General features: G+C 33.5%; 1 protein-coding gene across 1 annotated transcript; it reads left to right on the plus strand.

Annotated features, from left to right (window-relative positions):
- Positions 1-12379: 12379 nt before the first annotated feature.
- Positions 12380-20635, plus strand: LOTGIDRAFT_160348 (hypothetical protein; the record flags this gene model as incomplete). The annotated part of the gene is made up of 14 exons (XM_009055395.1): positions 12380-12568; positions 13002-13209; positions 13825-14123; positions 14715-14855; positions 15325-15522; positions 15919-16034; positions 16330-16544; positions 16785-17081; positions 17505-17671; positions 18034-18186; positions 18813-18973; positions 19114-19311; positions 19746-20025; positions 20234-20635. 14 exons carry the CDS (start codon positions 12380-12382, stop codon positions 20633-20635), a joined length of 3024 nt encoding a protein of 1007 aa, XP_009053643.1.
- Positions 20636-20922: the final 287 nt, after the last annotated feature.

A 20922-nucleotide genomic window follows, 5' to 3' on the forward strand; every position in this document is an offset into this window, starting at 1 on the left:
TATTACCGTGGGCTTATAAAAACTTCCCTGCATAGATCAACTTGACATCCGTATTTAGGTGCAGTATTTAAAACGAACCCGTTGCAAACTTAAATGAGCCGTCCTTTCTGTAGCAAAAAGGGTGCAAAAATGTAAGAGCGCAGAATGGCCGCAATGATTTTAAGTTTGTAATTTTAAAGGGATTTTTTTCTAGCTTTCCTCATGTTTGACAGTGACCTAGTGCCGTAAGTCGCCGTAAGGATGCAAATGGTCGCAGTCCGATGTGACGGGGCTATTGAGTTATGGAGTTATAAAAGGGAATTACCCAGAGAGCGCTTTAAAGGAATAGCAAGTTTTGAGTATTTGAGATCACTGTTGATTACTTGAAAGCATTTAATAGGTTTTTTTTTTATTCCATGGGTACAAAATTGAAAAACTATCATCCGTAAAGGTTTTTGAAACATTGATCGTATCTTCAGGCTTTCTACTCATTTACGCGTATGACCTACTCTCTGTTTTAAACTGATATACATGTAATAGAATATATCATTTTAAATTATGTGTAATAATATATTTTAAGTGACAATGGTAAACACTACTATGTAGAAAGCTGTGTATCAAATATCATGATTAACATGGTTTATTAAAGGGACTGTCATGTGTATCGGGGACAATGAAAGCATCAATTAGTTCAAGAGGAATTGCAGGAACCACAGACGTCTGAATGGAATTTGGAATGGTGTAAATTGATGCTATCATTCGGCACGGATCACCTTTATTCATTAGACAAAGCAAGGCTTGTAATGAATATACAAACTAAAAATGTAAACAATCCAGCAAAACTTGTAGTGTAGAGAGAGCACGAGATGGAGTCCATCAAATACGTCATTTTCAAGCTGAAAATCTTATGTTGTGTCCATTTGTTCATTTCACTTCGTTTTTTAGTTAAAACTATTACGTAAGACTAGGTAAACTTTTTAACTTTGTTATATTTTTTGGTAGGTGTTAAAAACTAGCAAATTAAATCAATAATTAGAGAAAAAAAATGTCTCCTACTCATTCTGAAGGTTTCAACTAAAGATTTCGAGTCATTCTGAGGCCAATCACCAAAACTAGGTCAACTTGATTAATAGACAATTAGTATTCTTCCGTATTTAATTAACCCTTTTAAAACAAATTCAGTTGATCAAGTAGATACACAGATATAAATATAATATTTTAGAAATATTTATATTTAATACAGCAAAACATTCTTGAAAACATTTACTACTTCCATAGCCATTATCATAATTGTTTAAAGGGCAACTTTTCGAATTATCTATTACTATGTAAATGATGCTTTTAGATAAATCCTGATAAATATGATTAATATGAATTTGATAACTGTTATGTATTGTATTGAGACGACTATCAATCGGCCTGGGTTGAACTTGTAGTACAACTAGCCGTTCAGGCGAGGAATATGACCCTAAGCAATGGATATGCCTAGATTTGGTTGTATGTTATATCAGGGCGTATCTACAACTTTTCTGGACGATTCATCACAGCTACGATTTTAGCGAAATATTTTCAGCAGCATTACTATCTTGTTTTCTCGACTTCAATAAAACAAGGCCTGCAAGTTTAAGAACGTAGAACTAGAACGCGAAGATTTAAAGAAATGTCGACTTGGTATTTGCTATGCTTTATCTTTATGGAATATATCAGAGTAGCATTATAATAGTCAGTAGAATCAAATATGATTTCGTCATTTTCAATTATTTCTAAAATCATCATTCATGCCTAAGTTAAACGAAATATTTGCACGTGCCAAGTGTAAAATATACGGTCAATAATAAAGTTAAAGAACTAATTAAACTTAACATACCTGTTTATATGTAAATTTTTGACTAAATCATATCTCCCCAATGGTACATCAATATACTAAACCTTCATTAGGTTGATGAGATATTTAATACAATTATCGCGAAGTCTGGTTTTATAAACGAAAACAAAATTGTTGTGAGCTTGGGACATGGGTATGACGTTTAAATAGATATTGTTCAGCTTGCATGCATATGCCAGCCAGGCATGAAAAGATAAATTATAATGAATTTGTTATCTCGATTTACAAAGACACAATCCCTAAATATCAAATGACGATAGTTTACAAAAAGAAAAACGTCGGATTGCGCCACATTTACACACAATAGTTCAAGTCTTTTTTCGGCGATTTTCTGATGCAAATCTATATTTTTTTTAATTTCTTTACAGATGACAAAACATAATTAAAGTGGTAGGCGATGAACATCAAAGTGTGTTCAGTTGGATAAGATTGTAATACAGAAGGCGTTTGAAGCGAGTTACCTTATATCACGCGCATACCAATTTCTTTTTCAAATTACTTCGTGATATCATCTATGCATTTCATGTCAAGAGACTTTAACTATTTATTATGGGATCATAATATACGTAATTATTTCCTAGAATATGCAAGAATTAAAAAATCACATTGTTAGTCATGTTTTCGATCCGGTTAGCATGAACCGTCTCGCCATTGACACCCATTACACTATCATGTGCAATATTTTTATATTAAAATCTATTGAAGTAATTGCCCTGACCTCGGGGACTTCAAATATCAATATAGATTAGGTGTGTAACGGCATATACCAAATGTCATTATAAAGGGATGGTAAGCAAAATTTTTATTTTTATACGCCCACATAGAAATGTTGACGTATATTCCCGTCGTCCCTGTCCGTCAACATTTCTTGTGAACACAATAGAGACAACAGTTTTTATCTGATTTTAATTGAAATTTGTTGTGTTCATATACATGTTTATATTGATATCTTGGTCACGTTCAAATTTGACGATTTTCCTATAATTGGTTTTTGAGTTTTTGGCATTGACTAAGGACAAACGCGTCAAAATTCGTTCATCAGCACAATAGTTTCTATCTGATTTTACCTCCTGTTTATTTATTTTGATGAATGGTCAAGTTTGAATTTTTGACAAATTCTCGCTTAACTGTTTTGAGTTATTGCCCTTGACTTATAAAATATCTTAAAACATTTAAGTCATAGCAGTGTGAATTTGGTGTTTTGGGGTTATTGATATCGATTTTAATAAATGTTGTGGAAAATTTCAGCATACATATATGTGAATTATTTCAAACTACAATTGCATTATGAAGATTTTGAAAATGTGAACATTATTATTTTAGACACCAAAGACTGTATTATCATTTCTGCCAGCTACAAGCTATTTTCAAAAATATCATTGAAAATATTCTAAAATATAATTGTACTAGAACTGTACAAAATCGGATATTTCCTTCAAATATACCCGAAATTTCACGTTTTATTTATTTCGTTCACAAGCTTATCTTGAAAAAATCCAAAAATTGTACGTCTTGTTGATATAGTCTCTTTACATACAGACATCTTTTGCCAACGATGTGGGACTGGTTGATTGAGGTTAATGCGATATTAACCTTTTTTCAAAATTGAGACTTGAAAAATGCGGATGGTCTGTTTAACTTTCAAAATTGGATCATTTTGTATACAGATTTCGACAACAAGTCACATAAATTATTAGTTTACCTAAACATTTCCCTTTTCTAAAACCAAGGTAAGATTGACCTCCATGCCATGAAGTTCCACAACACCAATAAAAAACACAGCGACTTTAAAAGGCGTGCGTAAATCCTTTAAAAATGTAAAAATTAACGGCAACATATTTGTGGTCTTCAGTAATTGGAGCACGTAAATTTCCCAAATTATTTTAAAAATCATACTGCACTTTTTACTTTGTAGACTGTCAACAAATTCAAAGTTAGGTAGTGCAACGGGTATATTAGAAAACAACTTTCTTATGTCCGTGGTAAATGCTTATACAGAGTATTATAGCACTCAAAACAAAAATCTAGCTCATTAATTATGATACGAAAAAGGCAAAAGCCTCTCGTTGTTAGAGACTGCTATCGGTTGTGCTTCGAAGGCTTGAAATCCAAATGAGTAGGAGGTACAACAGCTGTTGTGTTAAGATTCCTCTCAATTACCCTTCATGGCGTCGCTGCAATCAGCACACTCTGTTCTGGGAAAGTGTTAGTCCAATTCGTGGATGGTACTGAAAATTGAAACTAGTTTTTGAATTGTACAAATTGTCTAAAATGACCAACACCATACCACCATCAATTTATTCTGAAGGAATTTTGTAGTACAAGTTTGTATGGTATACTTTGGAGAAAGCTAATTGATCCATTATTAAAGTTTAAAAAGTGTATCTAAACTTAAATAAAATGAATTGGGAGTGCTACGTCCTACTTCTTTGATAGATATGATGACGACGGAAAAAGAAAACAGCGGAATTCCCTTTTTCTGATTTTTTTGAATTGTTGAAAACACAAAAATGCATGTACACCAAGGGTATAAAGGGGTTTAATTGCATGTCGGGCTTAAACGACGATAAACAAAACCCTAGAAGAATACCACCACTGACTTGACAACGGATGGAAGTCATCCATGCCCACATCGGAAGATAAGTTATTCCATTTTTACTCAATTTCCAAATTTCAACTCTAAGACAAAGACAATTCGGGAAAGGTAAACTATAGTACAACAATACAATCGAGTCTACTTTGTAAAGTAACATTTAAATCCTATTATTTATATGGTTTTGCTTATTATCTTGGGTGTTTTCAAACCTTGACAAAAGACTCTTTTGGCCTTCAGTTTAGATCTATTGTTCAATCCGAGCAACTAGACGCCGTTTTCCACTACGATCTTCATCACTGACAGAGGAGAACCGGCTAGCAAATCTCCAATCTTCATCACTGACAGAGGAGAACCGGTTAGAAAATCTTCGACCCTCATCACTGGCAGAGGAGAACCGGTTAGAAAATCTTCGACCCTCATCACTGGCAGAGGAGAACCGGTTAGAAAATCTCCGATACTTTATTTCCACAGCCGTAAATAGTGGACTTTATACGCTGGGATAGATTAAAATGTTTGTCACTGGAATTTGAATAAGTAGTTGAACAAAATAGATGTGTTTTAGAGGAGATGGCTAGCGGCGCCAGACAGACTGATGATATGATGACCCTCTCAGCCAAAAAAAGTATAAAAAGAATATAGTTCCGGAAACTTACCGTGCTTTAAGCGGTTGAAGTTTTCAGCATGGGTATAATCTAATAAAGTGTTGATGAAAAGAACGACGAGTGTCTTAATACCATTCAAACGGACACATGTGACGTCAAAAGTTTAGTCAATAGGGTTTAAACGAAACCTTACTCACATGAAGACAAAAATAGAACGAGATCTAAGTTTCTATTGAAATTATGTGGGGTTTACTTAGAAAATTGATATCTTCCTGGTTAATCCAAACATTAAAATGTATCTTGATCACCCGGACCCTTTACAAACAATTTTAATGTTGCTTATATATATAACGTGAAGCATCCAGAATCCCGTAACAAGGTAATCTTTTAGCATGTATTCATACGATATTCTTGTATTAACTTCCACCGTAAAATATATTTTGGATTGAAATTTAACCTTTAAGACCATTTTTCAGAGAATATACCATCACAATGTCAACCTTTAGCGAACTTCGTCTTATACCCTAATTGCAAAAGCCATCTTTCTTGTACCACGGATGCAGCGATTTGATTGGATTGTACGCCAGCGACTACAGCCAATCAAGGTATATATCGTATAGCTCGACATTTTGGGGAGGAGAATATGCATACAACCTTAGTTTTAACTGAACGCTGTACTCATTAATGGACTAAAATGAAATAAAATGAGCACTTTAACACTTACTAACACTTGCGACATGTTTCATCGATATTGATCAGTGAGTTCTTGCTACAACATAATTCTCATTACGAACAATATCAATAATCAATTTCAACTCGAATAGAAAGACAATTCGGGAAAAGTAAACTATTGTACAACTATACAATCGAGTCTACTTTGTAAAAGTTAACGGTTTGTAATTTCATCTTTACCCACCATTTTGAATGATGTTTTGCAACACTACTATTATGAAAAATATTTGACTCTGTTAATGGTTCGTTCATCACATATATCCGTTTTGTAAACTTTACTTAAAAGAAATTCTAAGAAAAAGGTATGTATTTTATTATTACTAGTCTTTTACTAGTCGGGGTTTTATAATATACATTGATAAAGTATCTTACCTTAAGTTGAAAGCAATTGCTTCAAAAATAGATTATAATCCGGATATAAGTATTTGTTAATAACATAACTTACTTAAGATTGAAAGCAATAGATTCAAATATAGAATTTCTGAACAAAAATTAATTAGAAATTCCATTCATTGAATGTCATTTTTTATGTTGCTGTTCGGGCTTGGTACAATTGATTGAGTCTTTACATCAAAGATTATTATTAAACTTGTTTCATTATACTAGAAACAGTGTGGTAAGCTCGGTGATGTGTCTTTAAGAAATTCCAGTCTAATTAAAATTTCGTTTCATTTTTTATTAGCTTTTTTCAATATAGTCACTTCGGTTAGTGTCTAAAGACGGGCTTATTAAACATTAGTCAAAATAACCTTTTGACCTAACCGTGCTATAACCAATCAAATATCTTCCCTCTCCATAGGTGGCATTTTGTGAGATTGAAGGAATTTGATTGGTTAAAGCTGATGTCATTAGATTAGGTCAACGGGTTATTTTGACGAACGTTTGCGAGGTCAGTCTTTAGACCCTAACTAATGTGGCTATAAAATAAAAGCTAATAACAAAACGGAATGAAAGTTTACATACGAAACTATGTATGGTTCTTACATAGAAATAACACACATAGTTCACAACCATTTTGAATCTTTTTAGACTTAATAAGTCGAAATTTGATAAAGGCTAGGTTTAGAAATGGCTTTAAATGTGATTTAAAGGCTTTGTTGAAATATTATATAGCTTCGACTTTTCCATGTAAGAACCATACGTAGTTTCGAAAGTATGCGAAAGTCAGGTTAAATAAAACTAGACCGAAGAAATTAGAACATCTACGGCATGTGCACTGTTGTAAAGTACATTTTGTACTTGTCATAGCTTTTGAACGTGATGTCTATTCACAGAAAGGCAAAAACATCAAAATTTAATGGGACCTTAAAGGTATTTTTTAAGCAGTTGGTAGATTTATGAGTATTCTTAATCTTGAAGTAACTTAGGCTTATGTAATAAATTATGAATGTTACTTGTAAGTAAATACAATATGCAATGGTCTGTTAAGCACATTACTAGAAATGACATGAGTACAAAATATCACGCACATTATAAATGTTCAATTATAAATTGCCCTGTTTACATTTTGAAAACTGTCTGTTCTCAGAACTGATGGAAAATTGGTTACAATTCCAATTTGAGACCACCGAATTCTTCGAGCACACGTGTCTTGAAACGTCGACTTTTTCCCGCATTTTTCTGTCAACATACAAAGTGAGGAATTGCTTTTTTTACTCGGGTTACAGACGTATGTTATTACCTTTTTCGTAAAGAGTTCCAAAGGCAGCCGGTACAATGGACCTTTTGTCGGGACGCTTGTAAGTTTGGTGCTGTAAACGGTGACATTTTTTTGATTTTATCGCATCCATGTCTATACTAGGCACGGAACGCGTCGAAGCGTCATAATGTAAACGGGGCCAATTATCGATAAGTTGTTCAAGCGTCATTACAAAAGGTTTTTAACTGTCGATTGCATCGGTAGATGTAAAATATTTGAAGTCACACTGACCTAAGATAACGCACTTGGTTTTTTTACAAATTTATATAACAAAAAACTCACTATAGTCTTCAAATTTGTAGCTTGTAAAGTAGCTTTTGTTGCTCGTTAAATTTTTTTTTTTTTGTACACAATATTTTTTTTTATATAAAATTGAACGGGGTTTTGGTAACAGGCTTTCGCCTCTCTCTCCCGAAAAAATAAGTTACATATCATGGATGCAAAAATATAAGATAAGTTATTTAATGAAAAAATAAACATATTTACAGTAAGATGTCAACACGTCAGTGCTGGTGATATTGGTGGTAAATCTAGGTAACATCGAATCTTTTGCTTAAATGAATTGAATTGTGAACTTGATGATGCATGATGATTGATGATTTTTGACACGGTGTTACGAATAAAAGAGTATTATTTGATAAATCGGAAGGTTTCTAAAAGGTAGAGAATATCTGAATGTATCAGACAGTGGACAAGGTAGTGTTCAGTGTCTTCGAATTGGTGACCACAAAGGCAATGACACTGTATGAAATGTGACGCAGGAAATACAAGACGAAAGTGGCAATGTAGAATTTGATTTTTGCGGGAGCCAAAGAAATAAGAAGTGGATTCCAGAATGTCGTTTTATTTAAGAGCTACTTTAAAAGATAATAGTAATTGGATTTTTTTAAGTTAACAGACAGGTTGTTCCATTCTCTAATGCTTGATCGTTAATTCGATTTGATAATCAGATCGAGCGATTCGTACATCGACTTGTAGTATCTCTAATTTGTCGAGTTATTTGGAGGGATTTGAGTTGGCAGTTACCGCTTCTGAGTCTCATTTTCAAAATAACCAGATTTTTTAGGGGGAAAGTAAATTAAAAATAGAATTCACCCTAGAGCGTTTTAAATTGTTTTCATCTTATTTTGATAAAACACCAGATGTCTTATAATAGGTGAATGTAAGATGACAAACCCCCTCATCCTTGAAAGAAACACGTTTAATAATGAGTCATCAGTAACGAACAGGTGTAAGTTTACACCAACAGGAAGATGACGAAAACTCACAATCGGTAGGATTTAGGGGATTTCCAAAACGAACCGGAATGCTGGACTCGGTATTAATAGGAGTATAAACCATAAATTACAACATAATTAACTTAGAAATCGATTAATCTATTAATAGAACATGATACATGTAAATGTGGAAATATGTACTTTTAGAATTAATGGGAAATGTTCAATGGTTCAAATCTACCGTGAAACGAAAAATTGCTCAGATTTTGATTTCTTTTGTAAGCTACATTCAAAAGTTTACTGTATACATGGGGAAATTTGTTTTGAAATTCAGAGTAGCTGTGGGACCAAATGACTTGATCATATGTCGTTACAAAGGGGATTGGTAGGTGTCGGAAGCCAGGACTGTGCCATTGAAATTTGTTCCTAACTTGAGGAGGATTAGAATAGGGATTTAAAGACGACAAAAGAGTTTATTACTGCAATTAGTATCTATGTTCTTTGCAGGAAAATATGTCACAAATAATTCCGATTTACATATTTCATATCCAACGATATGAAACAACGTTCAACCCATCACACACAGTAAATTAGTTTGATGATAAATAAAAAGTCAACTGAACACAATTTTATGGATAAATAAATTTTCAGAAGCGGAAATTGTTATTGGCATATTTTATCTTAGCCATATCACATAAAGTTTCACATACAATGGTGCATATGTTGGTTTATATATTAAAAGAATACATAATGAGCCCAGGAATTTTAAATATATTTGGAAAACACAATTTTTGGTCAAACTTTCTTTAAATACAAAAAAAAAAACAACACAAAAACATCCAAGGTGTGGTTTCAAAAATTCATAAACTAAAGATTTGCTGAGGTTTTAAAGATATCTGTATTGATTAATGTTCAGCATAAATAGTTCAAAATAGATTTTATGAAAAAGATATTATATAAAAGATCAATGATAAATTTTTATTTATAAAAGAAACTATAGGGACGTCATCCACCTGTCCTGACTATATTTTATGTTTCATAAGATAGCCTGCAAGGCAAGGTAATATACGCCAACTAGCAGCTTTGATTTTAAATAAAATATTTAGCAGTACAGTAACAATCACCAGAATGAAATATTCAACCTTCAGTCATACACTTCTTTTTAACTTTTTGGGGTGATACTGAATAATTTTAGGCTACCGTTTTGTCAAAATCCGGCATATATAGAGTCTGTAAGTGTTAACGAGCTAAAATTGAATGCGTTTTCAAAATGAGGTCAATAAATCATGTAAAGTAATTCTCAATTTTGTTTTTGTTCAAAGATTCATCCATGTGTGATAATGGGTTAAACAAATAAGATTTGTGAAAACCAGCATGAATCGAGCCTTTGAGTGTTTACAAGCTAAAAATTGAATTCTTTTCAATTTTTGATAGGGTTCATCCATGGGTGATTACACACACAACTCAAAATCTGTTAAGAATTCGTGCCTTCTTGAGATTTAACACGTTTTCGCGCACAAGGGAAATAACTCATCTTAATTTTTTTAGTTTTTTCTCATTTTTAAGAGGATTGATCCTTGGGTGATTACAAACACTCAATTCAAGTTTCGTCAAAATCCACCAGGAATCGTTCTTCCATGAATGTTTATAAGCATTTCTGGACGGACGGACGAAACACCAATATACGCCTCATTTCAGTCGGGCGTTTAAAATACCTCTTAAATCCATTGAATAAGCATTCCAGAGAAAATCAGTGCAGGCACGAACTTGTGCCCTTTTCACGATGGAATCTTCTTGTACAGAATGCTTTGGACATTGAAACACCCGCGAGAGAATGCAAGATTTTTTCTCGAGAGCGTTTTAAATTATTATAAATTGTGAGTAACGTTGGGGTTTGTTTTGGCTACCTAAAAAGTAATATCGCTAAAAAAAGATTTCCATGATTTGTGGCCGTTATTTGTCCTATCCATAATGAGTCGACAAAACCCAACGATTTTTAAACTTCTCAAGAGTTGTGTTCGAAAATACAGTTGCTCTCAAATTCTGCCGTGTAGAACTAAACATCTGCCTCTATTCTAGCCTCTGATGGCTATTTTGAAAGTTTTTGGCTGTTGTACTGTTGTTGTTCTACAGTCGTTAACTGTCAAGACATCCACTAGAGTCTTGAATAGAATAGATGTTTCGGACTAACTCCAGTGTTGCTATCAAGATAAAGTTAAAAGCCATCAGCAATTTCTTATATTCACCCACATTAGTTTGAACATCGTTTTCTACATTATTATATATAGTATGCGTTAAATGAAGCAGAGTATAATTCTATTATAATGTATGATAATATACTGCATTATCATCTAAACTAAAATTATTTTGGTAGTAGAAAGTAATATGCTCGAAATTTTAATTTGTTTTGAAGATAATTATCATACATAAAACTCTAAAAGAAAAGAAATCGTTGAACAATTACCACACAATAATATACGGTTTTCAACTCTTTGTTTGTCTCTTCTTTTCAATGCAAAATTTCATGCTTGAAAAAAACTTTTAAATAGATTTTACATCCTTTTAATTATTTTTTGGAAAACTTTTGCACCCGTCCTGCACTAACAAATCTTCACAATGTCAAGCTATTACGACTTGTCTAATAATCTATTACCTGTACTTCTTGTATCATGGAATGCAGCGATTACGGATAATCATAGTCCTTGATATAAAGACTGTAAACGTTATGGCTTTTAGTTGACAGATTTTCTGTTGAGGATCCTGATTGGCTGTATTCGGTAGCGTACAATCCAATCAAATTGCTGCATTTATAAACTTTTGTGATAGAAGGAATGTGGCTATTGCGGTCGGGGTATCGTTCGTATTAGTTTGACATTGTGAAGATGATATTCAGTCAGACATCATCCATTTCCAAAATCTTATGCTAAAGTTATTATTCCCTTTAAACTAAAATTATCAAACCGTTACGAGGCCAAATACCAAACTAATTTCAAATTCTTTATTTAACAGCTAGAACCTTGTAATCTCCTTTTAAAACAATTTAAGGTTGATCAAACAGATAAAAAGAAATAAAAAAACATATTTTTGAAATCGTTTAAAGTATAATTTACAATGTTTTAATGGGAATTTCGCATAATGCTCCTTTTAAATATAAATCAGAAAGAAATGTTTGAAGTAAGCCGCTAATACGCACTCGTAGGCATATAGATATGTTTAAAGTTTAATTGAGCATTCATTAAAAAACAACATGAATAGTATTTAGAGCGTTCCGTGAGATTTTCGATAAAACTAAATAGTTGAACAAGTTAATAACATCCTCGTTGCTCGTCCTTGAGCAATAAATTGAATTTGGGCTTTATATTTAGTTCTTTGGCCTTTATGGGGATTATTTTTAAAAAAAATTAATGAACTTAACGACACTTTTACACAAACAGTAATTGTACTGTAATTCGGAAAGTAACCGTAAAAAGGTTACAATTGTGTATCCCAAATCGTTTCTTATTTTGTTTGCTGATAATTTCCGTCATAATTGTAATCTAACACGTTTTCTAACATTCTAGTGACGATGTTTTCGTGTTCCTAACGAACGATTAGCCACCGCGCTTGTATATCTGAAAAATTTATTTTTTTAAATCATTTCAGCAAACGTGTTCATAAGTTAACAACACAATGTCTAAGATCAAAATCAGACCGAATACCGTGGATGATGTTAACAATTTGACAGATCTTATTTCTGCGACAAGAGCCTTAAAGGAGCTCGGTCTATCAGCAGCTAATATAAAAACTCTTGAAGATGCTAAAGCTAGAATCATTCAAGGCTTCTCAAAAGAAAAGGCACAAGAGATCTATAAAAAGAATGTAAGTATACTTGGATCCCCACCCCTTCCTTATTTTCAGGTTGATCCAAGATGAATCAAAAACTGGCCTTTCAAATTACTCGTCGAATATAAATGTTAAATAGAGACACACGGGTAGTGATTGTGATCTGTATACGTGCCCATTCTCGTTAGAGACACACTCCACAGTTACGGTTTATGTCTATTATATTACAGTTAAAATCTAACATATTGACCTCACGATCAAGATATTGAGATCAATGGATAAGAAGTAGGGGGTGTAAAGCGTCACCAAAGGGATCATAATGGTTGTAACTATATGTTTACTGTTACTCATCTCAGATGATTGGGTTGAAATTCAATTACATGTTCATATAATGTCCATGCAATGAATTTACCGATAAGTTTTCTGAACACAACCAGGTGTCTTAAAAAATCTCTTTTCTGGTTTTCAGGATTGTGATCCAATGCAGAAAGCTTTAAAGGAAAATGAAAAGAACAGACATACACTTACTGATATGTTCAAGAAAGCAGAAGGTTTTTTAAAAACCCTATCTAGTAACTTCCAAGAAGATCTCAATAGAGTGTTCCCTGAGTTTAACAAATCTTTTTGCATTAGATCACGGGATTTGGAGAAGTCAAGTTGCTACATTTTAGTTGCAGGTTTGATGGGTTCTATATACAAAACTTGTCCAATAACGTCCAATCTGGATCGTCTCTTTGATCACAAAATAGTTATCCTTATTTCCCATACGTCTGATCTATTCATGAGCACTTAAAATCGAAAAGTCATGCAGTTATAGGCGCTTGGAGAGACATGCACACTCCGATACTAATAAATATTCGAAAATATTTTAACAAGGTTCATGAGACGATTCATTTTAATCTGAAATCTGGCATTTCTGCGGCAGGCCTATTTGGCTTTTTTGTCCTATGTACCCTTCTTTATTCTGTTTTTGTAGGACCTATTACGCTGTTTTGTCCTATTTACCTTTCAAATGGTTATGTCTTCGTTTGTCCTATTTGACGTTCTTTCTCCTGGAACTTCTTGTATCTTCTTCTTGCGTTTGTTTGTCTGTTGTGACATTCCTTTTACATATCCCGTATCTGATAATTCTTTGTCTATTCTGACATTCCTGTATCTGACATATGTAATGTATGATATGACTTTGTTCGATATGACATTTCAATATATGTTTGAGCTTGAATGTCGTTGAAAGCCCGCTTACACGTTGTCTAATCAATACATTGTAACCCTTTTCGTATTTTTCATTAAAGGTGAATCGGGGGCTGGTAAAAGCACCATCATCAATCTGTTGCTAGGAACACGACTTCTGCCTACAAGTGATTTATACTGTACGTCTAATATCTGTGAATTACGACAGTCAGACAAACGATGCTATATGTTATACCACAAAGACAGGCGAAAGCCCCCAGAAATATTCGATTACGACGAATCACGAAGTTTAGATCAGTACATGGAAATTATGGCCAACCATATCCGCCTCAGTAATCAAGAAAGTGGTGATACTTTCTACGAGAAGATCGAAATTTACTGGCCCTTCCCATATAATATGGTAATTACTTTTCTATTCAGTGAACTCTCACAATTTAAGTAATGCAAAAAAATGAAAATATGCATACCCTATTCATACGGTGTGCAATTTGTGTCGTTTTTAAGTTTTTAAAGCAATAGAGAAATATGATCCTGATAAAATCTCTACCGTAATTTAAACCTTCCTATTGTTTTTTTTTTCTAAATCTACCTTCATGGTAGGAATAAATTTTGATCTAGGTCATTCTTTATCAGATTTCATTGGTAATAAAAAAAATTGTTTTTTAATGATCGGTAAACACCATTTCACTTCGGTATAATAGGTCTTGTTAAATGTATAGTTATTTTATACATATCTTATAATACACTATAACTCTGTATTATAAGATATCTTATTCATTATTACTTCATTATTAATAGGAATGGCCCTTTCAGATATCATAGATACAGTAATAGTTAAAGACAGCAGTGTTACAAGTTTCGAATAAAAATAAAAAATGAATTAAAGACCGTCTCCTTTATTTCAATGTTGTTTTCTTGACAAAATGCATAATATATTCATTTGTTTTACTGCTGTTAAGAGGAGTTATATTGAATTTATTGTACCTTTCAGGAGAAAATTGTGTTCGTTGACACACCAGGCGTAAGTGATGATCTTAGTCTATCAGCCAGTCTTCAGAAATACATGAATAAATCTTTTGGATTTATATATGTTCTGAACAGCGCTGCTGCCGGTGGAATACATAAAGATAGGGTATGTTGCTTATAACTTTGAAAAAGGCAAAAGGGTTTTCGCTTTCTATTTCTTTGCAATTAATTATGTGTTCAAGATGTCGTTTTTATGTAATGTGCAAACATGGAAATTTTACCAGATGGCTGCAGTGTTGAATCGTGACAAGCGAATGTCGTATTTGACTTTTTTAAACATAGACTTGTATTTAAATCAAGGTAGAAAATATCCCCTTAAAAAACGATATAGAGCGAGAAGTATGATAAAGATAATATGGAATGAGTTGGCATGAGCGAATGATCAACCTGTTTGACAACATAAACCCATGCCCCATGTGATACAGGATGTCTTACAGACTCCTTTGGCAGTTAAAATTGAAAAAAAAACAGGCTAATCCGATGTAATGGTTAACGTTTATTCGTTGCAAAAATCTCTCAAAGGACATAACTGTATTACAACTTGCTAGCTTTCTTTTCCTTTCTCTCCTTTTCAGCTTGGTCGATTATTGAGATTAGCACAAGAGAGAGGAGATGAAGATTTTGATCCTTCTGCTGCTCTGTTTGTTTGTAATAAACATGATCTTCTGAAAGATAATGAAGTTGCGGGAGTTATGGACGTCAGCCTGGAGAAGTTACAAGGATGCTATCCAGGTGTAGTCAAAGAACAGCTCTATCCGATTTCGGCGATGGAGGTTTGAGTTTTTTTTAGTCAGCTTTCTGTGTGTTTTGCCAATAATCCTTGCATCATCAATCTTCTTGTCGCAAGCAGCGTCAATTGGTATTGTTTATTATACACGCCATAAGGTCTTAATTGCTCACTAATGATTGATATACTTCCTCTTGTGAAAAGTTCTTTAGCTGTTCTTAAGATGCTTCTCCAAAATATTGTTTTGGATTTTGGGTTTCGTTTTGCGGTTCGGATCGTTAGTACTTGGTTTATTTATTTACAATTAATTTATAATTTTACCCTAAAACCTATTGAAGATGCATGACTTGATACCATCCATTTAAACATTTAGAACACAGTTGTCTATATTAGATGCAATCGTGTTTTTAATAGGTTAAATTAATGTTTGTTGACATTATAGGCAACCAAAACCGCTGAATATGGACGTGGAATTTTAAAAGAACACACTAAATTGATTGATGCAGTTCGAAATGTTTTACCTAAAATATTCCATTCTCAACTAGCAGCCCATTATAGGTCAGTTTCAACAAATTATTTGATTTCGATCTCTTCGACTGAGTTCGTATGGTCTGAATTCTTCAAATAATGATAAGTTCTGTTATTTAAGAAAAAAAAAACAAATCTGTACTTCTGTAGTGAAGAGGAAGGTTGTTCTATAAATTCGGATTCGCCCAATGCATAGTTTTGAATCAACCATGACCTTTTTTCAGCTTGTTTCAAAGGCAAAATTGTGATTTGGAACAACCCTGTACATTTAAACTGAAAACTTTAAAATAAAGAAATTGAGACTGTCGTTCCTTAATATTTCTAGGTGGCTTGTGTCTGTAATCAAGCGTACGTTATACACTTTAAAGATGTCATTGGTGCTAGATACTAAAAGTATTGAAGATAAAAGATCCATTATGACCGACGTGAAAAATCAAATGTCGAATTTAGCTCAGAGAGCAGACGATCGTATCAAACTTATGAAAACAAACATGGACGATTCTGTCCAAAGAGTTGTGAATGATGTATTAAAGATCATAGGTATGTCGAAAGTAGATTGGTAAGGAATAGCATGCGGGCGGCATCGTGATGACTTTACTTTCTCTCAATGAAGAGTCATCAAATACTGGTTTACATATTCGCTTAGTTGAACAAAATATGTGTTTCTTAAGTCAGTGTCTACATACATGGCTCGTGAATTTGATCCGAATGTATCGTTTTGATTCAAGTCCATGAGGATGTTCAGTTGAACGCCAATCCTGATTTATTTGTGGCTTTCAGATCAAAACCAGGCCGAGTTATCAATGTGGGGACCAAATACATACCCTCAACCAGATAAAGATTGGAAGGTGGTGGCTAGAAAAGCCTCTTTGATCATCTCGGATCGAATAGCTAACTTAATAGATGAATGGGATTCTAGGAGGAATGTGGTTGGGCAGATAAAGCAGGGAGTATTGGACAAGTTTAAGAACGATTGCGAGCTGTTTGAAGACCAGATCAAACAAATTGAGGGTAATATTGGTTTAACCGTTATATATATCAATTGTATCAAAACCTTTACTGCAATTGCTGAAAAAGGTATTTAATTCGTATTTATAAGCATAGGATGATTCAGAAGGGACAAAATTCTTTTCATGTAAATTTAATAATTAATAATACTAAGTAACATCACCTCCATGAGGAAAACTGGAGTTAATCTATCTTAGAAAATTCTTAGGATTTCTTATAACAAAGTTCGGATGAAAGAGTAAGCATTTTATCGTTTGCCATGCAAAACACCAGACCAGATCTAGACACAATGGTATGGGTGGAAACTATTTGAAGTTCATTCATTCTTTCCTCATGTGAAAAAGTTCATTTGCTGCTACCAATGTTTTGCCTGTGTGTTGTTTGGGTTTATGATTTCGTTTTGCGTTTCGGATCTTTAGTACTTGGTTTATTTAACAACAATAAATGATAATTTCTGATATTTGAACTCTCTGACTCATCTTCTTATTTCAGGTACATTTCTGGGAGTAGAGACTAAAGCAATAGCAGATTTTCATCATTCCATTAAATATAGATCGAATGTGAAAGCCATTTGGAAAACGAACAAAAAGGAAAAGTATGGTGGAAGTATTGGAATAGCAGTTGCAGAAGCTACGTCACTTAATATTAAGAGCCCCGAGGTACATCATGCCAGATGGATCTTATGTCGATAGTATTCAGTCTATGACTTCTAATCTCATTATATTTCCAAAAAATATATTACCAAAATAGTCATTAAGATAAAAAGCTCAAAATTAGACAATTTTTATAATTTAGGGATGAAATATCCCTAATGATTGACGGCTTTCATCGAAATATGAACGATGCACTATATTATAATTAATTCATTATTTTTCCATGAAACATTCTGTTTAGTTCATTACCAGATGCAATACTATAGTCATGATTGTTCAATTAATGGAACGCAAGTAATGTTGCGGAATCGTAAAATTGGGTTTGTGTCAGCTGTTATACTATGATTAAAATCCTGGTCTGATTTTAGGTAAGGAAAGTATTTAAGGATTATAGTAGAAGCAGTAAAGCTGGTGAACTGATGAGACAAGCCACCTATCTCTTCATACAAGATTTAACTCCATCATTGGTCTCCGAGGCTCTGAAAAAATATTTCACTAGATTTACCAAAGAAATAGATGAGGTACTGGCATGCACTTTTACATTTACTGTGTCTCCTTTGAAATAATGCTTATATATAGACGATGCAGAATTTTTATTATTCGAACATTAATTTTGTTGAAACGACACAAAAAGAGCAAAATAATGCCCGTCGCCGTGTGGGACTTGCATATTAATACGAATCCTCTATACCATTGGAATACTAAAGGTCAATGTTTCTTGCTTACTTTGTTTCTTTTAGAATACCCAAACTTTTTTCAATAATGTAACAGCGACGTATTAAGTCGTGCTGTAGATTGGCCTTTCAACATAGGTCATAACGTTGTATTGAAAGAAATAACCATTTTTATAAGGATAATAACTTAGATTCGTGAGAACTCCAGCTTCTCTTTGACCAAACCTCGTGGCTTTAATTTAATTTGATCATAACGTTCATAAAGAGATAACAACTTTAGATTCATAAGGAACACTAGCTTCTCCTTCATCAAACCCTATGACATTAGCGTTCCTTGATTATCCGTTATCCATCGACTGTTTTGACTGTAGAAGCATCTGTCTTGGGATTCTACCCGCGTGACCGCCATCATAGATTCGGAAGTCCGTATATAATACTATATTTACAGAAATAGAATTTTGTAATCGTTGTAGATCAGTCGATTGATACCCATATTTTTGGAGACGGACAAAGAAATGATTAAAACCCTGACAGCTGATGTCCACCAAACTGAGCAGAAACTGAGTGAATTTTATCCGCAACTGATTCATAACTGTACTCATTTGTGTTCTGAATTAGATTACTTTTATTGTAGGTAAGTCGTAGCTTACTTCTAATGAACGAGATGATATGTATATATATAAGTATATAATTCTGTATGTCAAAATTTAAAGTGAATCTAAAATCTCTTCATATAATTCTAGTTCCTTAGTTAGATATTATAATTTTTCACAGGAAATTGATGAAGGCCGACTTCCCATTTGATTCATTTGTTATCGAAAATAATCGAAAGCAAATAGGAGAAGGGACATTTGCTACTGTGTTTAAGTCTACTATACCTGGAACAAATAAGCCAGTGGCACTAAAAGTATGTAAGGAACCCCTAACAGAAGCGAACGTGAGTGAGGTGTTGTCTGAACACGCAGCATCCAGGTAAGTATTTGGTATTTTATATACACGCAAATTTGTGGAACAATAATCACTGGTTAAGGTTTACCAGAAAGACACCTGTCGACGAAAGAAACACGTCGCAACGCTGCATAAAACTTTAACAAGTGTACACTTACCAATTGCCATTTAAAGAGTTTGTTATACATGTATTGCTGTCGTGTCGATCCATGTGACATCTGTGCTCTTGTCGTTATCATATCATTTTGACAAACCAGCCTTACTATATAGAATATAGGATAGCTCTAAGTCTGGTCTGAAATTTTAACATCTTCAAAAATGCGACACTTGAATATGAACCAGGATTTCGAGAGTGTAACATGTCAAAAAACTCGTTCACATTAGAAATATCAGAATTTCAGAAATGCGATATTAAGAAAATGCCTTGATTCGTATTTTTTAAATATATTATTTTTTAGGGGACTCAGACACAGAAACATCATTTTGTATTACGGTTCGTCAAGAATTATCGCTTCAACACAGCTAAAATTTGTTATGGTGTTGGAATATTGTGTTAGAAATTTACAAGAGTTAATTCGAGCAGAAAGTTATTCCGTACCTAGCAAATGTGACAAACAGACAAGTATGCAGAAAGCTATGCTGGATATGGCTGATCAAGTCAAGCAGATTGCATCAGGTTTAGGATATCTCCACCAGAAAAGCATAATTCATAGAGATTTGAAAACTGAAAATATTCTGGTATGTATAACCTTTGAACAACACATTATTGTTTGTTGATATTATTGCAGTGAAGTTATTGATTGGTATGTTGAGAGGATATGACCCAAAAGTAAAGACGAAGTCCAATGATTCTGATAACCGATTTGGTAAATTTTATCTCTACTTGGTAGTAAGAGCTCATCCAAAAAATATATCTTTTTAATCTCAATCAAATTGTCATTAACAGGTGACTTCAGACAGAGTGTTGAAACTCAGCGATCTTGGACTAGCCAAAATTGGCTTAGCATCAACAAAACAGGTTGGATCACCAGTTTATATGGCACCAGAAGTCTTACTTGGCTCCAGTTACCAATATGGAAAGGAAATCGATATTTACGGCTTGGCAGTTGTAATGTGGGAAATGTGGTATGGACAAGACGTGGCAGATCATATCCAGATGATGTTGACGGGAAAGTTTGAGGAATGCGTTTCTCGTGGCCTCCGACCATCATTAACTCTCAAATGTAAACCACCTTCTGAATGGTCAGCTGTTATATCAAAATGTTGGTCACAAGTTCCAGCCCGACGTCTCACGTGCGCTGAATTAATTGATTTTTTCCACAAATTTTTAGAAAGGAATGGAAACTAATTGCATTTTAAAACAATCATTTTTCCTATTTCTAAGATGTTGTTTCATTTAAAACTATATTAACATCATTTTCTGTGCCAGTTGGTTAGATTTGATATAAAAATATCTAATTTTCTGCCGAAAAATTTATATAATGTCGCATATAATGAAAGCTGGCTAAAATGACGTATTCAGCTTGTTCACTCACAGAGTGTAATATAGAGCATAACATGAAATTCATATCTTACTACATGCATGCATGTCAATTAGCCCAGTCAGGAGTAAACAGGGCATGTAATTCTTCTGTA

The sequence above is a fragment of the Lottia gigantea genome, assembly GCF_000327385.1.
Source record: "Lottia gigantea unplaced genomic scaffold LOTGIsca_24, whole genome shotgun sequence".
Classification (NCBI taxonomy): domain Eukaryota; kingdom Metazoa; phylum Mollusca; class Gastropoda; family Lottiidae; genus Lottia; species Lottia gigantea.